Source organism: Grammomys surdaster, unplaced genomic scaffold (assembly GCF_004785775.1).
Source record: "Grammomys surdaster isolate TR1022 unplaced genomic scaffold, NIH_TR_1.0 363, whole genome shotgun sequence".
NCBI classification, from domain to species: domain Eukaryota; kingdom Metazoa; phylum Chordata; class Mammalia; order Rodentia; family Muridae; genus Grammomys; species Grammomys surdaster.
Window position 1 is genome coordinate 3,771,921 of NW_021604782.1, and position 18,221 is coordinate 3,790,141.

General features: G+C 42.7%; 1 protein-coding gene across 1 annotated transcript in view; it reads left to right on the forward strand.

Moving 5' to 3' along the window:
* Positions 1 to 3,383: 3,383 nt before the first annotated feature.
* Fsd1l (fibronectin type III and SPRY domain containing 1 like) overlaps positions 3,384 to 18,221 on the forward strand; it is a 63,640-nt gene continuing 48,802 nt past the window's right edge. The window contains exon 1 of the mRNA XM_028779965.1: positions 3,384 to 3,490. Coding sequence (XP_028635798.1) covers positions 3,476 to 3,490 — 15 coding nt within the window. The 5' untranslated portion in view covers positions 3,384 to 3,475. The remainder of the gene's footprint in view (positions 3,491 to 18,221) is intronic.

The window sequence follows — 18,221 nt, forward strand, 5'->3', positions numbered from 1 at the left end:
CGCATCAGTGTACTATGAGTGTAGACACCAAAGGTTGGTATCAGGCATCCTGCTTGACTGCTTTTCACTTAAAGCTTGAGGCACGATCAAGATCAAGTGGAAGGGCACTTACTAACTCTGCAGCATGCTGATTAGGTTGGGCTGGTTGGCCTGTGAGTACCTGGTATCCATTTATCTCTACCTCCCTAGCATTGGGATTACAGACATGCCACCACACCCGACAGTTTTTATATAGGTACTAGGTACCAAGCTTATGTCCTCATGCTTGGGTGGCAGGCACTCTACCAACTAAGCTATCTCTCCAGCCCCTGTTTTCGTCTCTTAAGACTTTTTAATTTTTATTTTATATGCATAAGTGTTTTGTCTACTTGTACGCAGATGTACATGAGTGCCTGGTGCCCTTGGGGGTCAGGGAGAGGCACTGCCTAGAAACAGGATTTACAGTTGTGAGATGCCATGTGGATGCTGGGAACTGAGCCGATGTCCTGTGGAAGAACAGCCAATACTCATAACTGCTGAGCCATCTCTCCAGTCTTCCTTGCCCTTCTCCCCTTTAAAGAGCAGTATTCTTCCTCTCAGTGGTTCCCAAGAGTTAGCTGCATTAGTCTCATCTGAAGGACTGGTTAAAACAGGTTGCTGGACCTGACCCTGGAGTTTCCATTTTGTTGGTTCTGAGGAAAAGGCCTAAGAACTTGCATTTCTAAGAAGTTATCAGATGATGCTGATGCAGTCAGTCCCGGGGTCAAAATTTAAGAACAACTGCTTTAAAGTAAAGTTACTTGAAAACATTTCCTAACCTGATTTGGTATGCCAAGAAAAGTACACAAAAGGTAAGGACTTGCCTGTAGTCCAAAGTCTCAGTGGGTGAGTTTGTAGACTAACTGGCTAGCTTGGTGAGGGAGTACAGTGCAAGAACTCTGAAGACTGGAGGGACACACATCAGCCCAAGGGGACCTGGCTGCTGAGAACGACGTTAGCAAATGGTCATCGGTGAGCTGTGTTTGGAAGCCAGACATCAAACCAGAGCCAGAGATCTGCTGGGGCAGAAGTCAAACGGGGTACAGCTGTTATCAAAATCCACAGGCTGCTTGGCAGGCCTGAAAGGAAAAAGCTATAGACACTGGGGCAAGGAGCCAGACATGAGCTCCTAGGGTGTGGCTCTGTGACAGTGGTGATCACATTGCAGGGCGACTGTGTCTCCCAAATCCACTTTCTTGCTCTTGTGGTGGTGTCTGTCACTCAAACCATGCCTAAGAGCTTCCCTCTGGTAGAAGGGAGGTGAAGCTTTGGAGATGAGACCTAATGCTGTTTCCTTCCCTTTGTGATTGGTTCACAGCGTCAATCAAGGGCGGCAGTTTGACCTCTAATGTCTTCTCCCCTGCAGGCTGCATTTCTCAGCCATAGAAAATGACTCCTTTCCAGTGTTGAGATCTGCCCTCCGAGGCACCAGCCCTGGGTCACTGGTTGGATACCCGGCTTCTGTCACTTCTCCCCCATGTAATTGAGGGGGCTTGGATTGTAGAGTCCCTTCCCTCCTCTGAAGTACTGCATGCTAGCCTCCTTTCAGCTGGCAGGAGTGAAGTTGGGCATTCCTCGCCTTAAGTCCCAGGCTTTCGAGCATTGTTTGCTTAGCCCAAACTAAACCATGGTTTCCCTTTGTGTCTTTTATCACATTCCTTGCACTTCTGTTCAGGTAAGAAAGGGTCACATGGTGGCGGTGCATGCACTCCTTTAATCCCAGCACTTGGGAGGCAGAGGCAGAGGCAGGTGAATCTCTGTAATTTTGAAGCAAGACTGGTCTAGGAATCAAGTTCCAGAACAGCCAGGACTATATACCCCATCTCCAGGAAAAACAAAACTGGTCTATTGGGTGTACAGTGTGTGGCCTGACCTTTGCTCAGGACGGAATACAGGTATAGTAAAAGAAGATTTGGTCTTAAGAAACCACAGTGTAGTTGGAAAGACTCTGGTAGAAACATAAAACATTGAAGTATAATAAGATTCATCTAAAACAGTTCATGCCTCTTCAAGGCCTTGATTCTTAACTGTCCTTCTGACTAGATAGTCTTCCTCAGACTCATTTTCATAGAGCCCTTACCCAGGTCATTCCTGAGTAACGTCAGGACATTGAACCTTACCTCTTCTGAGTCTACTAACTCTGTGCAATTTATTTGTTTATTTCTTCCATTTATCTCATGCAATTTCCTCCTTTGTTAATTTTTTTCGTGTGTCTGCTTTGGGCGAGGATGTGTGGGCACACAAATTGGGGCAGCTGTGTGTCGGTGTGTGTCTGCAGTCGCTTGGCTTTTATGTGGGTACTAGGTTCTGGGTATACACTCTGGTCCTTACATGTACTTTATCCACTGATCTATCTCCCTCCTTCTTCCTGATTCTCTTACAAACTTTTCTTCTAACAGCCTCATGGATTCTTATTGTCATTTCCCACCTTAGGTTGTAAGCTCTTTGAGAACCAATCCTTTCTACTGAGGATTTGCGTAGAAGGGCAGAATCGGTGCTTAATGCTCATTCATACTCGTTTCCCTTTTATTCCACTAGGATGTGAACACCCAGATGAATTTTTCTTGAGTCACCTAAATGGAGATGAAGCCTGCCTCTCTGGAGAACCTTTTCAAGTCTTCTTCCCAAGCTCTCTGGTCTGCATTGCCAGCTCCGGCCGTCCTGAGCAGGTTCTAAGTTGCCGTCCCACTCTCATTTACTCCAAGTTCTGGGGAGTTCAAACACAGTATTTAAGCTGTACAGTCCTCGGTGAGGTCTGCATTCCTTCTTCTATTTCACAGATGTCACTGAATCACGGAGAAAGACTTGCTCACGAGGTAGCAAGGCACTAGTAGGGCAAAGTTGGCCAGGCATGTGGTCCCATACCCACGTTTCTGTAACTTCTTTCTACCCCTTGTCCGAGAATCCTTTCAGGTTTCCACCATGTCCCCTGAAGACCCTTCCCCACGTTTCTGAGACCTCTCCATCCTAGCATGTTTCTTCCAGGTGGATATCCGGGCTTGGCCTACCAAGGCTAAGTGGAGAGACGCTGCAGGTGATTGATGCTACTTGGGCAGAGCTAGCTCCCAGGCCCTCTGTACAGGCCTGGCTGCTGGGTGCCCGATGGCTCATTGCAAGGCCCACAGCGATGGCACAAGAAAAAGAATGCAAGGAAAGAAGCAGCTGCAGAAAGAAGGCACAGGAGGACAGGCAGCGCTCCATCCTCTCCGCCCGTGCGGGTGTCAGCACACGCATGCGCATGCGTTGCGCGCTCGCACCCCACCCTCCCGCGGGCCGCCCTTTCACCCTGGCAACCGAGGCTCGGCAGCGGCGCGCGCGCGGGTTGGGCGCGGACGGGCGGGATCTCTGCGGGACGGGACAGCGCGGACGGCGGCAGAGGTAGCGGGTCTCAAAGGCTCCTCCAGCTTCTCACTCAGCTCCGGTGACGGGTTAGGCCCAGAGGGCTTAGTCCCTCGCCATGGACTCGCAGAAAGTAAGCAGGGGGGCGCAGCGCCGGGGGGAGAGGGTGGGCGGGGCGCGCGGGGCTGGGCGGCGGAGGGCGAGGCCCGGCCTGAGTCCCACCCGACCCGACCCGACCGGACCTGGGTGCCCGCGGGGTGCGGTGGCCGCGCCCGGGATCCCGGACGACCTCTGTCATGCTCTTGACTCTGGGCAGGGACGGCCGGGAGGAAACCGCGAGCCGCACCCGGGTTCCTGTCGCCCTCTGCGGGCGCTAGGCCCCTTTCTTCCCGCTGCCCGCGGCGTGCTCCGAGGGTGGGTCCCTCCTCGGTTGGAGTGAGGACCAAGGCTCAGCCTCGCGTGTGGGGATCCCTGCCTGCGCAGAAGCTGGTGTCCTTTTCTTCCACCGTGTCTTCAGCACAGTCTCTGCTCTGTAGGTCCGGGGACCCAATCTCCTTTGTACCTCTGCCCACCGCCTTGCTAGTGGTTTATTTATAAGCAGATCTCAGTGTTTGCCTAATTGAAGAAAAAGGCAGTTGTCAGGGCCGCTGCCCCACCCTCGTGCTTCAGTTGGTGAGGCTGGTCAGTTACCCACTGGTCTTGTTTCGGAATGTTTAGTACTTTGGGAACAAGTTTAAGGAAAGAGCTACAGAGTAGCCTTTTTAATTAAGTAAAAATATAGCCAGTGTACTGAATACAATTGTAATTTAATTTTTAATATTCAGTAGTAATTCCCGTGTAGAAAAAAATAAGCCACCTTGCCATCTTTGTTATGTTATAGTGTAATTGCAATGCGTTCTGGTATAGGAAAGAAAAAAACAAGTGTTATTAATAATGCAGCAGGGAAAATAAGGGCATTTCTAAGATGCCATCCTTTTTTATTATTACATAGAAAGTGCCAGAAAGTCTTATAGAAAAACTGCAATTTTTACCTGGATTCATCTTCCTGAGGAGTGCTGGGGGTGTGGGGGTATGAGCAATGTGATGTGTTTAAGCATTTACTATTGTAATATTGTACAGAAATGCACAAGATTCCATTGTGTGTGCTTGTCTTGAAACCCATCTGGGTATATCTAATTATTATTTCCAGACCTATACTATAATATTTTTTGAAGATATTACTAGGATATCTAAGAAGTTTTGTGTATTTTGAGAATGTATACATTTAAAGCATTAATATTAGCTGTTAAGCTAATAAAACAATGCACAGCTTATTGGAAAAAAAGGCATGTGATATAAGTGGACATTAGCGAAGGTCAAAAGGAAGAGCAAGTGACTGGGAAATTCAGAAAGATAAGTTGCAGAGTACAATATGTTTGCTACCTGTATGTAGAGCACATCCGTCTTTTTCATCTTCTGTTCTGTATAAATAAGAAAAGAATATAGTTTTATAGAAACTGGATAAAATACTCCATTTGGAAAACAGTATTTTAAAGTTTATGAATAATTAGTACTAAAATAGTCCGTGCATGGTAAAATGCTAAACGTGTTTCAGCGTAGATCGTCTTACCGGGGGACACTGAGGAATCGGGTGTTTGACGTTTGAGTTCTCTAAGGACAAACAGGGTTTGAACCAGGTTGTTCTCATTTCAGACAATGTATTTGTGCACCCACAGGATACCATATGTAGTTTTCCCAGAGGTAGTGAAGAATTAGTTGTTCTTTTACTGGTGCTGATGTATCATATTGGAAAACTCTGAAAAATCAACTTGTCACTATTAAAACTTTGTTGGAGGTATCAAGCAATCTTTGTAGTGAAGAGAGCATGTGCTGTGGCATCCAGTGGATGCCAGTGCTTGTGATTAGCACTCCTGCTGTCCATCTGAGCTTCATTTTCTTACGATTTTCTGTGGAGGCAGCTACTTACTACAAATAGTAATGAACTAATTGGGTCATCTTGTTTATTACCTAAGACAGTAGTACACCCATAGCGTGAGATCTTGAGGCTATTTCCTGTTATAGAATGTTCACATTAAAATGGTATCAGAAATGATACCCAGGTCTATAAAGAAAGTACTTACATGCTGTAAATGGCAAGGAAGGCCTTGGGGTTTGGATTGTGAGTTATTAAGAGGACCTGGCTCTCTGGTCATACTGTTTATGGGCCATCATAGCTTGGATAATTTGCCATTAGTCTCCGTTTCTTCATCTATAAAACAGAAACAGCCACTGCAGTCTCTGAAAGAGTTATGAGGATTGTGTCCATTTCAGGAAAACCACCTAACGGTATTATCTGTGAACTCTTATTAATCACAGACATTCAACCTCAAAATCATGTTTTCCTTTTCAGATCCACTGTAGACTTCTTTAAGGTGTGTTTTCTACTTGTTTATCTTTAAGAAATTACTTCAGCTGGTAGTGCCAAGAGACAGTTGTTAAGTCCTAATACAAAGAGGATTGAGAGTTGTGAGTCAGGCAATCTATGATAAAGACATTAACTGGGCATCTTACAGAAGCTTGCTGGGCAGCACATGGGTCAGCTTCCCTAGCCACTGCTTTTTTTTTTTTTTTTTTTTTTTTTTTTGTCTGTGGAAATGACTTCAGTGTTTTGTAAGCAACAGATGCTCTATTTCAGTAGAGGAAGAAGACGAAGTTGCTGCGGGTGTGTAAGGCATACTGTCGTATACAGAAGCAGTATTATCTCCTAGAAATGGACAGAGGGATTTTGTTTATGTAGAGTTTCTGGGACACTTTTGTGAGCAGGGTGTGTTATGGATAGGTGGCTTTGTTTGATCCTCAGACCTTTTGAATATGTCCTTAAGTGGTTCTAAGATAAAATCTGGAAGGTTTCTTTACCTGATGAAATAAATGTGCACATTCAGAGAAAACACTGAAACAAATAAGACAGTTGTACCTCTTGGGTACTTCTTTTGAATTCAGTAGTGCAGGTTAAATTTTAGTGCAGCTCACTGGTATTCATAGGGGTTTCTGTTTCTAGGAAAGGTGCTTGTTACAGCAGTGGGGGTGGGAGGATGGGGCAGAGGAAGGATGCTGTTAGGAACATGCTTTGTTAAGTGCTTTCCCCATTGTTTTTATGAATGTTCTTCCTACCAGGGTAGGGACTCAGAGGTCTCCTTTATACTACAGGGTAAAGCTATACTGGGGACATGTGCGTTCATCTTATCTGTTTCCTCTTATTTCCTGATACTTGCTGTACAGTTAAAAGACTCACTCCATATCCAATTGGGTATCCATAGCTATCCAGTTCCTTAGTTACTTGTTTTCAATTTGAAAAAGAAAAAGTTTCTCAAGGAAAGTGAAGAGGTGTGGAAGTTGGGTATTGTACGTCCAGTACCGTGTCACACTACTTTGAACTCTCACAGCAAAATTTTCTCATAGTTCACAGAGTCACTCGGCTAGCAAGTGGCAATTTGGATTCAAACCAGGTTTTTTTTTTTTAATATTCCACACTTTTTCATTACTTCTCTTCAGGTCTGAATTTTTGGCTTCTAAATACTGAAACAATTAAGGTAATTAAAATTTAAAATATTCGGTTCCAACAGTTAGGAGCTGGAGAGATGGCTCAGCAGTTAACAGCACTTCCTGTTCTTGCAAGAGGACCAGAGTTTGATTCCAAGACCCATATCAGGTGACTCACAAGCACCTGCATGCATCTATGCCTCCCCCCGATATGCACATGATTAAAAAGAATATATATTTTTAAGACAAATAAAATGTTACTAGGAACAAACCCCAGTACAGTAGTCGGTTTGGATTGTTTGTTTTAGACACTTGTCAAGTGTAGTGAAGTATTGATAAGTGGTATAGAGTATAAGTTAGAGGAAAATCTGGCATCTGGTCTGTCTGGCATCTGAGCTGTAGACCCTGAAGTGCCGTATAAATGAATACCATATGAGAGCTCACGAACTCTTTACTCACATATAAGTATCTTTGTGTTTTTAATTGAACTTGGCAGTCTCTAAATATCAGTAATGAAGCAGGCTTCTTTTTAAAGTTTTAACACAATGCCTCTTTGCAATGCTTGGCTGAATGTCAACAGGATTATTCATGCAGCAAGCACATACTGGATGTTGGCTGTAGTGACGGATATTCCACACGGATCATCCTTTAAAGCAGGTGGATTTGCCAGCAGCCTTCACTGTGTTCTCACCTCAGCTGGTTATCCCAGCCTCAACATTCAGATATAATCACTGATGTTTGTTGACTGATAGAAATTTAATTTTGGCATATAATTATTTATTTTTTAAATATAATTTTTAGCATCACCAGTCTCCATACTTCTGTTAGATTATAATACAAGTTTTATTGCAGGAAATGTTAGTTATAAATAGATAAAATCACCTTTAATTCTGTACCTTGAAGATAACAACATTCAACATTTGATTTGCTGATCACCTTTTTATGCAAATAGAACCTTAAAAATTGGGTATCATATTACATGTATTGCTTTATAACTTGCCTTTACATAATATATCATGAGTATTCTTCCAATTTATCATCATTCTACAACATTTCATATCAAGTCAGCATAGTGTTTTCATATGAATGTGATTCTTGGATATATTTGATTGCTCTCCTTCTGTTAGATGTTTATGTTGGTACCAGATTTTAAGGTAGTTAATAATACTGAAAGAAACATTCTTGTAGCTAAGTCCCTGCCTCTGTTCTTAATAAGCTACTTGGCATATATTGGAGAAATGGAGTTACCAATTACTTAAAATTCTTGAGATGTATTACCCATTTGCCCTTCAAAAGGGCAGTAGGGGTCAGTGTTCCGATCCACAGTGCTTGAGCATCTCCATCCAGGTTCTCCTTTGGACTCCCTGACCCCTGGTTTGCTTGTTAGGTAAGTGATTTGTTGTTGATGGTGGTGGTGGTGGGGTTTTGTTTTGTTTGCCAGTAGGGATGTTACTGCTTTACTCAGGTAGACTTGTGGAGCGTAAGAACTTAGTCGGCTCTAAGCCTGGGACCTTGAATGCCTAAGGCTTATATAGGACAGTCAGACTCAGGGGCTTATAGCTCCAAGTCTTGAAAACTAGAGCTTTATAGCCCTAGGCCTTAGGAGCCAGAGCCATCTAGCTGTATATGGTCAGGTAAGAAGCTTACTGCCCCAGGGCTCAGATTGCCAGTGGCCCTACGAGTCCAAGTCTCAGTTCTAAGCAGTAGCTAGTGAGAACAGCAGTCAGGGACAGCCATGTTCACAGGTCTAGTGGTTTGGATGTTAGACTCCATAAGTGGCATGATTTAGCTTGTGAGTTGCCCATGTCAAGAGCAGCCTTCAAGGCTTAGAGACTCTTAGGCATGCCTAAGAGAATGGTGTTTGAGGTCTCCTTGCCTTTCTACTTTCTTTGTATTTCTATCACCCTTTATCATCTGCTGCTGTTACTTCTGCCCCTGTTGTTCCTGCTGCTCTCTGGACTCATCACTATCTTCTTGGTGTCACTGCTGGGGTGGCAGCCACTCCATCTCCATTTCTTGGGCCACCACTTGTTTTTCATGCTACCATTTCAGCCCATTCTACTTTTAAGATTGATTAGTAGATAAGAAAAATGTACTGGGTCTAGAATTACAGCACTGGGGTAGGTAGCAGAGGAGGATGCTGGGCAGCTTGGTTATACAGTGGAGAGGAGGGTGTGATGTACAACTGAAGGAGAGTGTTCAGGCCAGTCATTACCCCAGCTTTCAGCCTCACCAGTCACTGCCTTGTGCACAGTTACTCAGGAGGTGCTTGCTTGTTCCTCACCTTGAATGAGAAGAGATATAAGGCCATCTAAAGTTTAGCATGGTTTGTTATCCTGGCACAAAGCTTTCCAGGACCAGGCCAGCTTGTCTGAAGTGGTTGTGACTGGAGAAAAGGCTCTCTGAGCAGGAGTCCTGGCTTTAGGTGTATTGACACATGCAGCCAAACATGCTCACAGTAATTGTTAAGTATCCAAGACAGCCAAGCTACCATGAGGGCAGTCTGGTCGGTTGCCAGAGAAGGGATGCCTGCCATAAGGGAAGGCTGTGTACTGCTATTCAAAGACCTGAACAGCTGCTCCTGGTAGTTTAGCTCATTGACAGAAAAACTTTATGAGATATTTACAATAAAGACTTGAAGAAAGTTCAACATAAAACTAGCGTTCTCAATAGCATTTAACAGTGCTTATGCTTATTTAGCCTTTTTCCCAGTGTTGTAGGGAGAGTTGGCTCCATCTCAGCTCCTACACCACTGAGCAGGACAGTTCTCTGCATGGTTAAAACCTCCTCAGTCTCTCCCACACTTACATTCCCGGACTCCCAGAGAGGAGACTACCTCCTCTTCTGACTGCCTGTCTTACCCAGTTCAGGATGGAAAGGCAGGCTCCATACTGCCAGTTCATTTACTAGTGTTAGCCGATGCTCCCAGTTGGTAAGGTAGATGACCAGAATTGATTGTTGGTTCAGTCAGTACAATCTTACGTTCCCAGTCAATACTCACAGCTGCTCACTGAGCATCCCCACCAGTTAGTTATTTTATGATTGTCAGATTCCTGACATCTTAGTTCTCCTTTCTTAACATCTTGCGTCATGCCTGGACCAGTTACTCTTGTTAATGTTTGTGATAGCTACACTCACCTGGTAAGACTTAGCTTACCTGCTGTCTTAGCTTACCTGCTGGATGGGGCCTTCTATTTCAACTCTTTTTACCTAATTCAGATGAGGTATGAAGTGATACAAGAGGTGCATTCTGGCAGCAGCTGGATTCACTGATTCCCTTGCTCTGGCTACTAAAACCTTGTCTTCCAGCCCCAATAGTGGCAGTAGTTTACACTAGTGTAAAAGCTGATGTTCCTCAAACGAGTGCCTGGATTTCAATTGGGGCTGCTGGTTGACAGCTGCATGACCTAAATCAAGTTAACTTCTGAAATCTTTCTGCAACCATGAATTGTTGACAGCCCTTATAATGATCTTTTAAAAAATACTCTTGACATTGGACATTCTAGCTAAATAATAATTTGTCTGAATGTAAGAGATTAAGCTCTTTAAATTGCAAGAGCATTAGTGGTATTCACAGTGGTTCTAGTTTTGTATGTCCTAACTGTTATAAATATGAATGTAGAATTTGCCCCAGCAGTCTCTTGGTCCGAGGAGCTGCTGATGGAAAAGCCCATGTGTCAGTATTCCTTAGTCATGCCACATGGATGATGGATGATGACCGATGATAGAAGGTAAGTTTAGGCCTGACAGTTTGAAGTCATTGGTTCTAAAAACAGGAAGTTAGTGCATCATCATGCCGAGCTTGTTACACTGGGTAGGTTTTAGATAAGTAGCCCAAGTTGGCAGAGTTGTGTTGTTGTTGTTGTGTTGCTATTGGCTGCAGCTAAATTAAGACTCAGCATTGGAGTTATCAGATGTTTCTGGAGCACATTAGTTAGAACAATGCCGTTTCAAAGTGGTGAGCAGCAGCAGCAGCGTGGATTCCAGTTTACAAATGGTTGACATTCAGGGTGCTGTGGACTGGGTCTGGGAAGTCTCCCAAAGCCCTGTGCTAAAGACTATTCCCCTGTGGCTGACACTGTAGGGGAGAGCTTTGTGGGAGGTCATCAGGTTAGCGGCATTACCCCAGCCTTGCACACTTCTCTCTCTGGCTTCCTGGTCATGGCGGTGAATAGTGTCCTCTGTTCAGCCTTTCTGCCATGATGATGTACTGCTTTTAGGTTGAAAGCTCTGCTGGTATCACCCATGTGTGAAACAGAACGTACTGTCTCTCTGTAGGAGGTATGTGCAGTACCTGCTTGTCAGTTCCAGGGGTTTTTTTTTTCCTTGTAATTTTGAAGCACAGTCTTAGTTGTTTGTGACTCCTTCTCATGAACCTCTGATCGTTTCCATATCAGACAGCATGGTGTAATAGTTAATATTAACAGTTTTCACCTGAATCTTGCATCTGGCATATTGATTCTGAGCTTCTAGACAAGCTAGTTAACCTTCTTCATGCCTTCTTTGGGAGATGAGGATAATATTAGTATCTTTATTGAGATTCTTTATTTAAAATGTGTATGGCTGTTGTGTTTGAATGTATGCTTGTGCTCCATATGTATTGCTGATGCCTGAGGAAGCCAGAAGAGGGTGGTGATTCCCTGGGACTGGGGTGACAGACAGTTGTGAGCAGTCGTACAGGTGCTGGGAATTGAACCTGGGTTCTCTGAAAGAGCATCCAGTGCTCCTAACCGATACCATTTATGGGAATCTTGAAAAGACTGACTGAGTTAAGATGTGAAGAGTTTAAGCTGGCCTCGCCTCTGACAGTATGAAAGAGTTGCTGTACATCCACCCAGTTGTGCTTTTACTACACACTTAATTGTGATTATAAACATAAGTTGTGCTACCTCAGAGAAAGTGTTTTAGGCTTTATACATCCCAGATTACATTGATCCAGTCTGGAAATGGTGGCAATTGTATTTGGCCAGAGTGTATAAAACCCCCTTTTTATTGCTGGCTTAGCAGTTGTGTTATTCTAAATTCACAGTCAAATAATTGATAGCTTGATTCTTATGACATGGACTTCTGAGTTTTGGTGACTGCTGCATGACCACGCATAGCAGCTAAGAGTGCACATCTCTGGAGACATCTCTGTGTTTTGCTATGACCTGACATAGTTGGCTTTTGTCAGAGTCTCTTTTCCAACCTATTTAGAACTTTTACTTATTACTGCCTGAAGCTTTATAAAACACAGTTATCTAAATAAGCTCCAAATTATTTTATATGGCCTTTATCTACTGATATTTATCATGATATCCATTAATATTTGGAAGGTAACTGGAGGCTTGAGATCTGATGTGAATCCCAGATTCTTGTAGGCATCTTTCATGCAGACAGTTTTCCATGGTGCAGATGAACAGTGTTCATCGTGAGTACTTTCCTTCACCAGGAGCATGGATGCTACCACCAACACCACAGTGCTCATCCTACAACCTTTGTTTAACCAGTACATTGTATATGTCTTTGAATTGTAGTTAGGAATGTGAGGGCTCTCAGGTGGAAAGAGACCTTATTGGAGAAACTCAAAACATTCTGTACAGCTAAGAGGAGAGCAAGACAGTTGTTCTAAATTAAAGCAGCTGAAGTAGGCCATAGAATGATCGGGTGGACTTTGGATGTTGTATTGAGGATGTTTTCCTTTATACAGGAAGCATGGAGAAGTGGCTGAGAGGTGTGTTGGTGTCTTACTGCTTAAATTTAAAAATAAAAACATTGGGAAAAAAGAACGTATCAGAGGTTGAGCATGGGCTTTGCCATAGATGGAGACATGACAGTGACTTGTACTAGGATTGTTAGTAACTATCTAGAACTATTTAGGACATAAAAGTGGTAGAACTTGGTGGCTGTCTGCAGGTTATAAATCAGAGGAGGAAATGTTGGAAGATGAAGTTTTTGGATTTTTGGATTGCAGTGCCTTTTATGGAAGTAGAATACAAGAATGGCCCACGAGTCAGTGAGGGGAGATTATGTTGACTTTTGAAGGGCTTTTGAGACATCCAAGTGAGATTTCAAGTAGGAAACATAGTGAATGCACTGGGGCTCAGAGGAAAGGCTCCTGCCTGAAAGCTCTGGGTCTCCTGCTGCCCAGCACAGTGTCTACCACATTGGTGGAAACATGAGGCTTTGACCTGCCTCACCCTCATCAGTTAATCTGTGTTCTCATTATAAAGCTATTTGCAGGCTTAGATTTTTCAAAACCTACTTTAATAGGGATTTTTAAACACTTTAACCTTGCTTCTAGCCCACCACCCACCTTAGAGAGTAGAAAGGAAAGGTTGTTAGGACAAAGGGGGATGTGGGCCTGCTTAGAAATAGGGTTTTTTGGGTAATTTCAATCTTCATTGTCAGGATATCAGAAGTTCAGTTCACACAAATCAGCAGCGGTAGCTCAATCCACTGACAGACACTGTTCACAAATCAGCAATGCCAGTTTGATACAAAAGAAACAGCAAAGCTCTGCCAGTTGGTCTAGGTCGGCGGAAGCAGCAAGAAGCTGCCAGAATGAGTTCTTTGATGCATTAGTCATGATGATGATCAGTGATGAAGGCAAGGTGAAACAGTGCCACAGCATCAGCAGCAAAGATCAGGGTCAGCAAAGAAGGGCAAGGTGAACCAATGCCACACAGTGTCCCACTGTCTGCTGGGTTATACTTACATCCTTTCCAAACATCATGTGTCCTGTCAAGCATCCACTCTAGCAAAACATCACATGCCCTTTCTCCAGCCAGCTTCCAGAAAACACCATGTATCTGTTTTCAACAGAACATCCTCCCACATGTCTGCTTCAGCAGAAGAAAAGCATCACATGACACAACTGAGTCTCCAAAGAAACCAAAACTTTCCACTTCAACTATTGATGAAATTTGAAGTTCTGGAGGGGATCAACTGAGGTAGTTATATACAGAACACATTTACATCTGCCCTGACATGTTGCCTGTTATATTTAGAAATTACTTAAAATCAAACAAACAAATGAAGACCCTGCTGGTTTGGCACCTGCCCAGCACATGTCCCAGAGTAGTCACGTGACATTTCTGTATACACTTCTTCCCTGGGCCCTGTCACCCTAGAGAGAACTCTTAATCTAATACACACCACATTAAGGTCGAGTTTTCAAGTGCAGCTCACATTATTAACCTTAAAGTACACTTTGGAGATGGTTGTAGTTCATCTTAAAATATTTTACTTGTAACTTGTCTTCTGTTCTACTGCACTCCAGGCTCTTCTGTGGTTCTGTCATCCTACCCTGGGTCCCATCCTTGAAGCAAAATTGTTAAAACTACTGGTGCCATTCATAATTTAGTTTTGAATACTTCTGTGGAACATGGGCTTGTTTATTACACTAAATATAAGCTGTTGACCAGAGTTCTTTGCAGTCGCTTGGCCTCTCTGTAACACAGATTAAAGGTCAGGTGAATTCAGAGATGCTGGGCCCTTTTTCTCAGTAGTTGGCCCTTGGGGGACTTTGAGGTTATTAAATATAGAAGCACTGTATTTGCATTAGCTGTCAATGTCACATTGGTTCTTTGGGTTTCTGTTATTGATCTAGTAGTTCACTTCTTCTGCAGTATATAATGTGCTCAGTAGCTGTATTAGATTTCTTGCTTGTTGCTGTGATAAAAATTCCTTGACAAAAGCAGCTTAAGAAAGGGTTTATTTAACTCACAATTCTAGGCTTTACAGTCCATTATTTGGGGAAGTCAAGGTAGCAGGAGCTTACAGCAGCTGTCACATGTCATCTATAGTCAAGATCAGAGAGCAGTGGGTTAAGATGTCATATATTCTAGTGCTCAGCTTGCTCTATTACTAACCCTGCCCAGGCAGTTGTGCCACCCACAATGGGTAAGTCTCCCCATGCCAAGTAATATAATCCGTATGATCCTCCTTAGACATGCTCACAGCCTAATCTAGGCAGTCCTTCTTCAGATTCCTCTTGAGGTGAATTCTAGATTGTGTCAAATTGACAATTAAAATTCACCATCACAGAGCTGAGGAAATGTCTCAGTGGTTAAGAACACTCAGTGCTCATGCAGAGGACTATAGTTTGGTCTCTAGCACCCACATGCTAGCTTACAGCTGTCTGTAATTCTAGTTCCAAAGAATCCATCAACCTCTTTTACCCTCCATGGGCATGTGGCCTCTGTGGTCAGGCAAACCCCTCAAATTCTTTAAAAAAAAAAAAATCCCTGTCACAGTAGTTTTGAAAATCAATGTGAACTTCTTTCCAGAACAGCTGAAGTAGCACCTCCTGGACCAGTACAGTTTGAAAAGGGGTCTTTGATTCTTGTTTTGATAATAGCAAGAATTTCAGATGAATTAAATGGAAATGGTAAAAATAAGATTAATTGTAATCTAAAGATGGCTATTTTGAAGGTATTAAACAATATCATACAAAGTGGGCACTCTCCTGGTGAGGCTTTGAGTATGATAACTCACATGACAGCTATCCTTGGGTACAGTCTTATTTTGTCAGTTTCTATTTTTTTACTTTGTGGTCTCCCCAAACTCCTCTCCAATGAAAAATATTGGTGATCAGTGTATATTTTCCTGGCAGGGTCCATTATTTCCCCCTGGTTGTTGTGGTTCTGAGAGTCTTTAGGGTCTGAGAGGAATGCTGCCTCTGCACCATTTCTTACTTATCTTTTCCTGAGAGTTGACTACTTTATATTTTATATATTCTAGACCTAGTAATTACACAAATAAAAACTTAGAAATTAGTGAAACTCTTCTAACTCTGGTAAAGAAACTTAGTTTGAGCATTTCTATTTATATCAACATAAGGTACTTAGAAAGAAGAATCCATCATGATATAAACACATAAGGAAAATCTACTTATGTAAGAAAAAATTGAGAAACATTTAGAATGTTTATATTTAATTCCAAATTAATTGTATCAATAAATGAATTCTTTCTACTCTTAGGAAATTATGGACTGCTTGCATGATATAGATCTGTAAAGTTGTATTGCCTAACTTCTAAACACATGAGGCTAATTGAATTGAGATATGCTGGAAACTGAAAATGCACATTATATTTTAAAGATGTAGCAGTATTTTTTACTTTTTAAAATTTTTTAAATTGGATTTATTCATTTTATGTTATGTGTGCCTGCATATAGTATATGTAGCACATGCATGCTTACTTAGCACCTGTTGAGGTCAGATGATGCCATCATATTCCTTCAAACTGGAGTTAGAGAGGCTTGTGAGCCACTATGTGGGTGCTCTGAATCAAACACCCTGAAAGAGCAACCATTTCCACTTAACCGACTCTCTAGCCCCTAGTAGTGTGCTCATGAAAACAGGATTATTCATAATTGGTAAGCCTTTTTTAATTTTGTTTTTAAAATTGGTATCTTATGTGTTGTTCTATGCAGGCTGGGTTTGAATTCTTGGACTCAAGCAATCTTCCTGCTTCTGCTTCCTATGTAGCTGGAACTACAGGTTTGTTGTCACCATACCAGGCTATATGATTGAATATTTATTATAAGTTAGAATGATATTTTAGACGTACTAGGTTAAGTAAAATACTACAGTGAATTCACCTGTTTCTCTTACTTTTGTGATGTGGCTGCTGTTGGCTCACACTACAGTCTGTTGGCCAGTACTCCCCTAAGAATGAGAACACTGCAGTTGGTAAAGGCTGCACTGTGACTCTTGCACTCTTATTAGACAGAAGTCTATTAATTTTCAGCAGGTGTGTAACTCATGATGACGTAGAAGAGTTACTATGATACATAATAAAAATTAGACTATTTAGGTTTGTTTGACTGCACTCAGTAAATAACAGAAGCTTAAAAAAAAAAGCAAGCTTTTCATTGAAAAAAATCCATGTGGCTCACATCTTATATAGCCAAGGCAACATGCATTTGTCCCCAGAGTTCTTTCTACAAAACTTGTACAGTTTCCTCACAATTGTGTTAGACTGTTCTCGCTTGGAGAGATTTGCTCTTCTGTGTACATTGCTTCACATTTGAACTTATTGAGCATACACAGATCATGACCATTGAATCTTTGTTGTTGGGCTGCATCCCTTGGGACCTGGCGCTTCTTTTCCATAGACTAAGATGGCTCCTGGAAGATTCTTTTGACTCTGTTCTGGTGCAGTGTCAGCATCTTTAAATTACCCTTCAGTTTGCTGCATGTGCTTTGCCGTGAACAGCTTAAGTTCAGTTGTGAGTCTCTACTGTGGGATTTCTAGAAATTGTCTATGCCATTAAAAACTTAACAAGACAAATACTATGGAGTATTAAGTTCATCATATGGTTATACCAAATGACACAAATTAATTGGGGTTAGAGACTGTTTTCCAAAGTGGTTGAGGGCTTTGGAATGTGAGTAAGCCCATCTGTCTCTCTCTAGCAGTGTAACTTGGGCAGCCAGTTAAGTCTCCACTTTCTTGTCTTGTATAGGATGGATGAACACAGTTTTCCCTTACTGCAGCGAATAAAGTGCAGTGACTAAGAAGAGGGTTCGTTTGAGCTTATAGTTTTATGGGGCTTAGTACTTGGTTGTCTTTGGCCCTTTTGCCTTAGGTCCTATGGGGAGGACCATTATGACATGGATCATGTGGTGAAGCAGAACTCAGTCTATAGCTGAGGAGAGGAGAGAGGAAGAGATTGGGGTCCTCTCTTCAAGAACACACCCCTATGATCTACTAGCCTCCACTTAATGATTCTACCCTCTTCCAGTAATGCCACTCTGGGGAACAGCTTTTAAGACAAGGATCTTTAAGGAACATTGCAGGACTAACCTATAGCACTTGTCCAGGATCAGAAGCTGTCCATTAACCAGAATGAATCAGGTCATATGATTTGGCACTTCCTGTAAAAGCCAGAGGATGGTGTAGTTCTGTTCATATTCTTGACTGTATTGCTTTACATACCTAGAGGACCTGGCTTTGATACGTACATGGAAGACTTGGATTTCCTTTTTATGTCTCTTCAGAAGCACTATGGCCCCTCTAACTGTGCCTGCCCCTCTTCAGAGTCCTGACTACATGATACCATTCTGATCTGTGTACATATTTCTGGGAAGAGCACGGACAGGTTCAAAGCTAGCTCTCGGTGCCTGTAGTCCTTTTTCTAGTATAGCTTCATTGTATTGCTTTAAAATAGCACAAGGATGAGGGTGGGAAGCTGTGGTGTGGGTGAATGAAGAAAGCAGAGAGCCCTTGGGCTGAGCTCAGGCATGCCTGTGCCTCCTTAGCTCCAGGGACTGGGAGGGTTAGATGACGTTTGTAGTGATTGTTTTTAATTTGCATTAATGTTGCATGGATTGTCCCCTTATCCATTTCAGGAATAC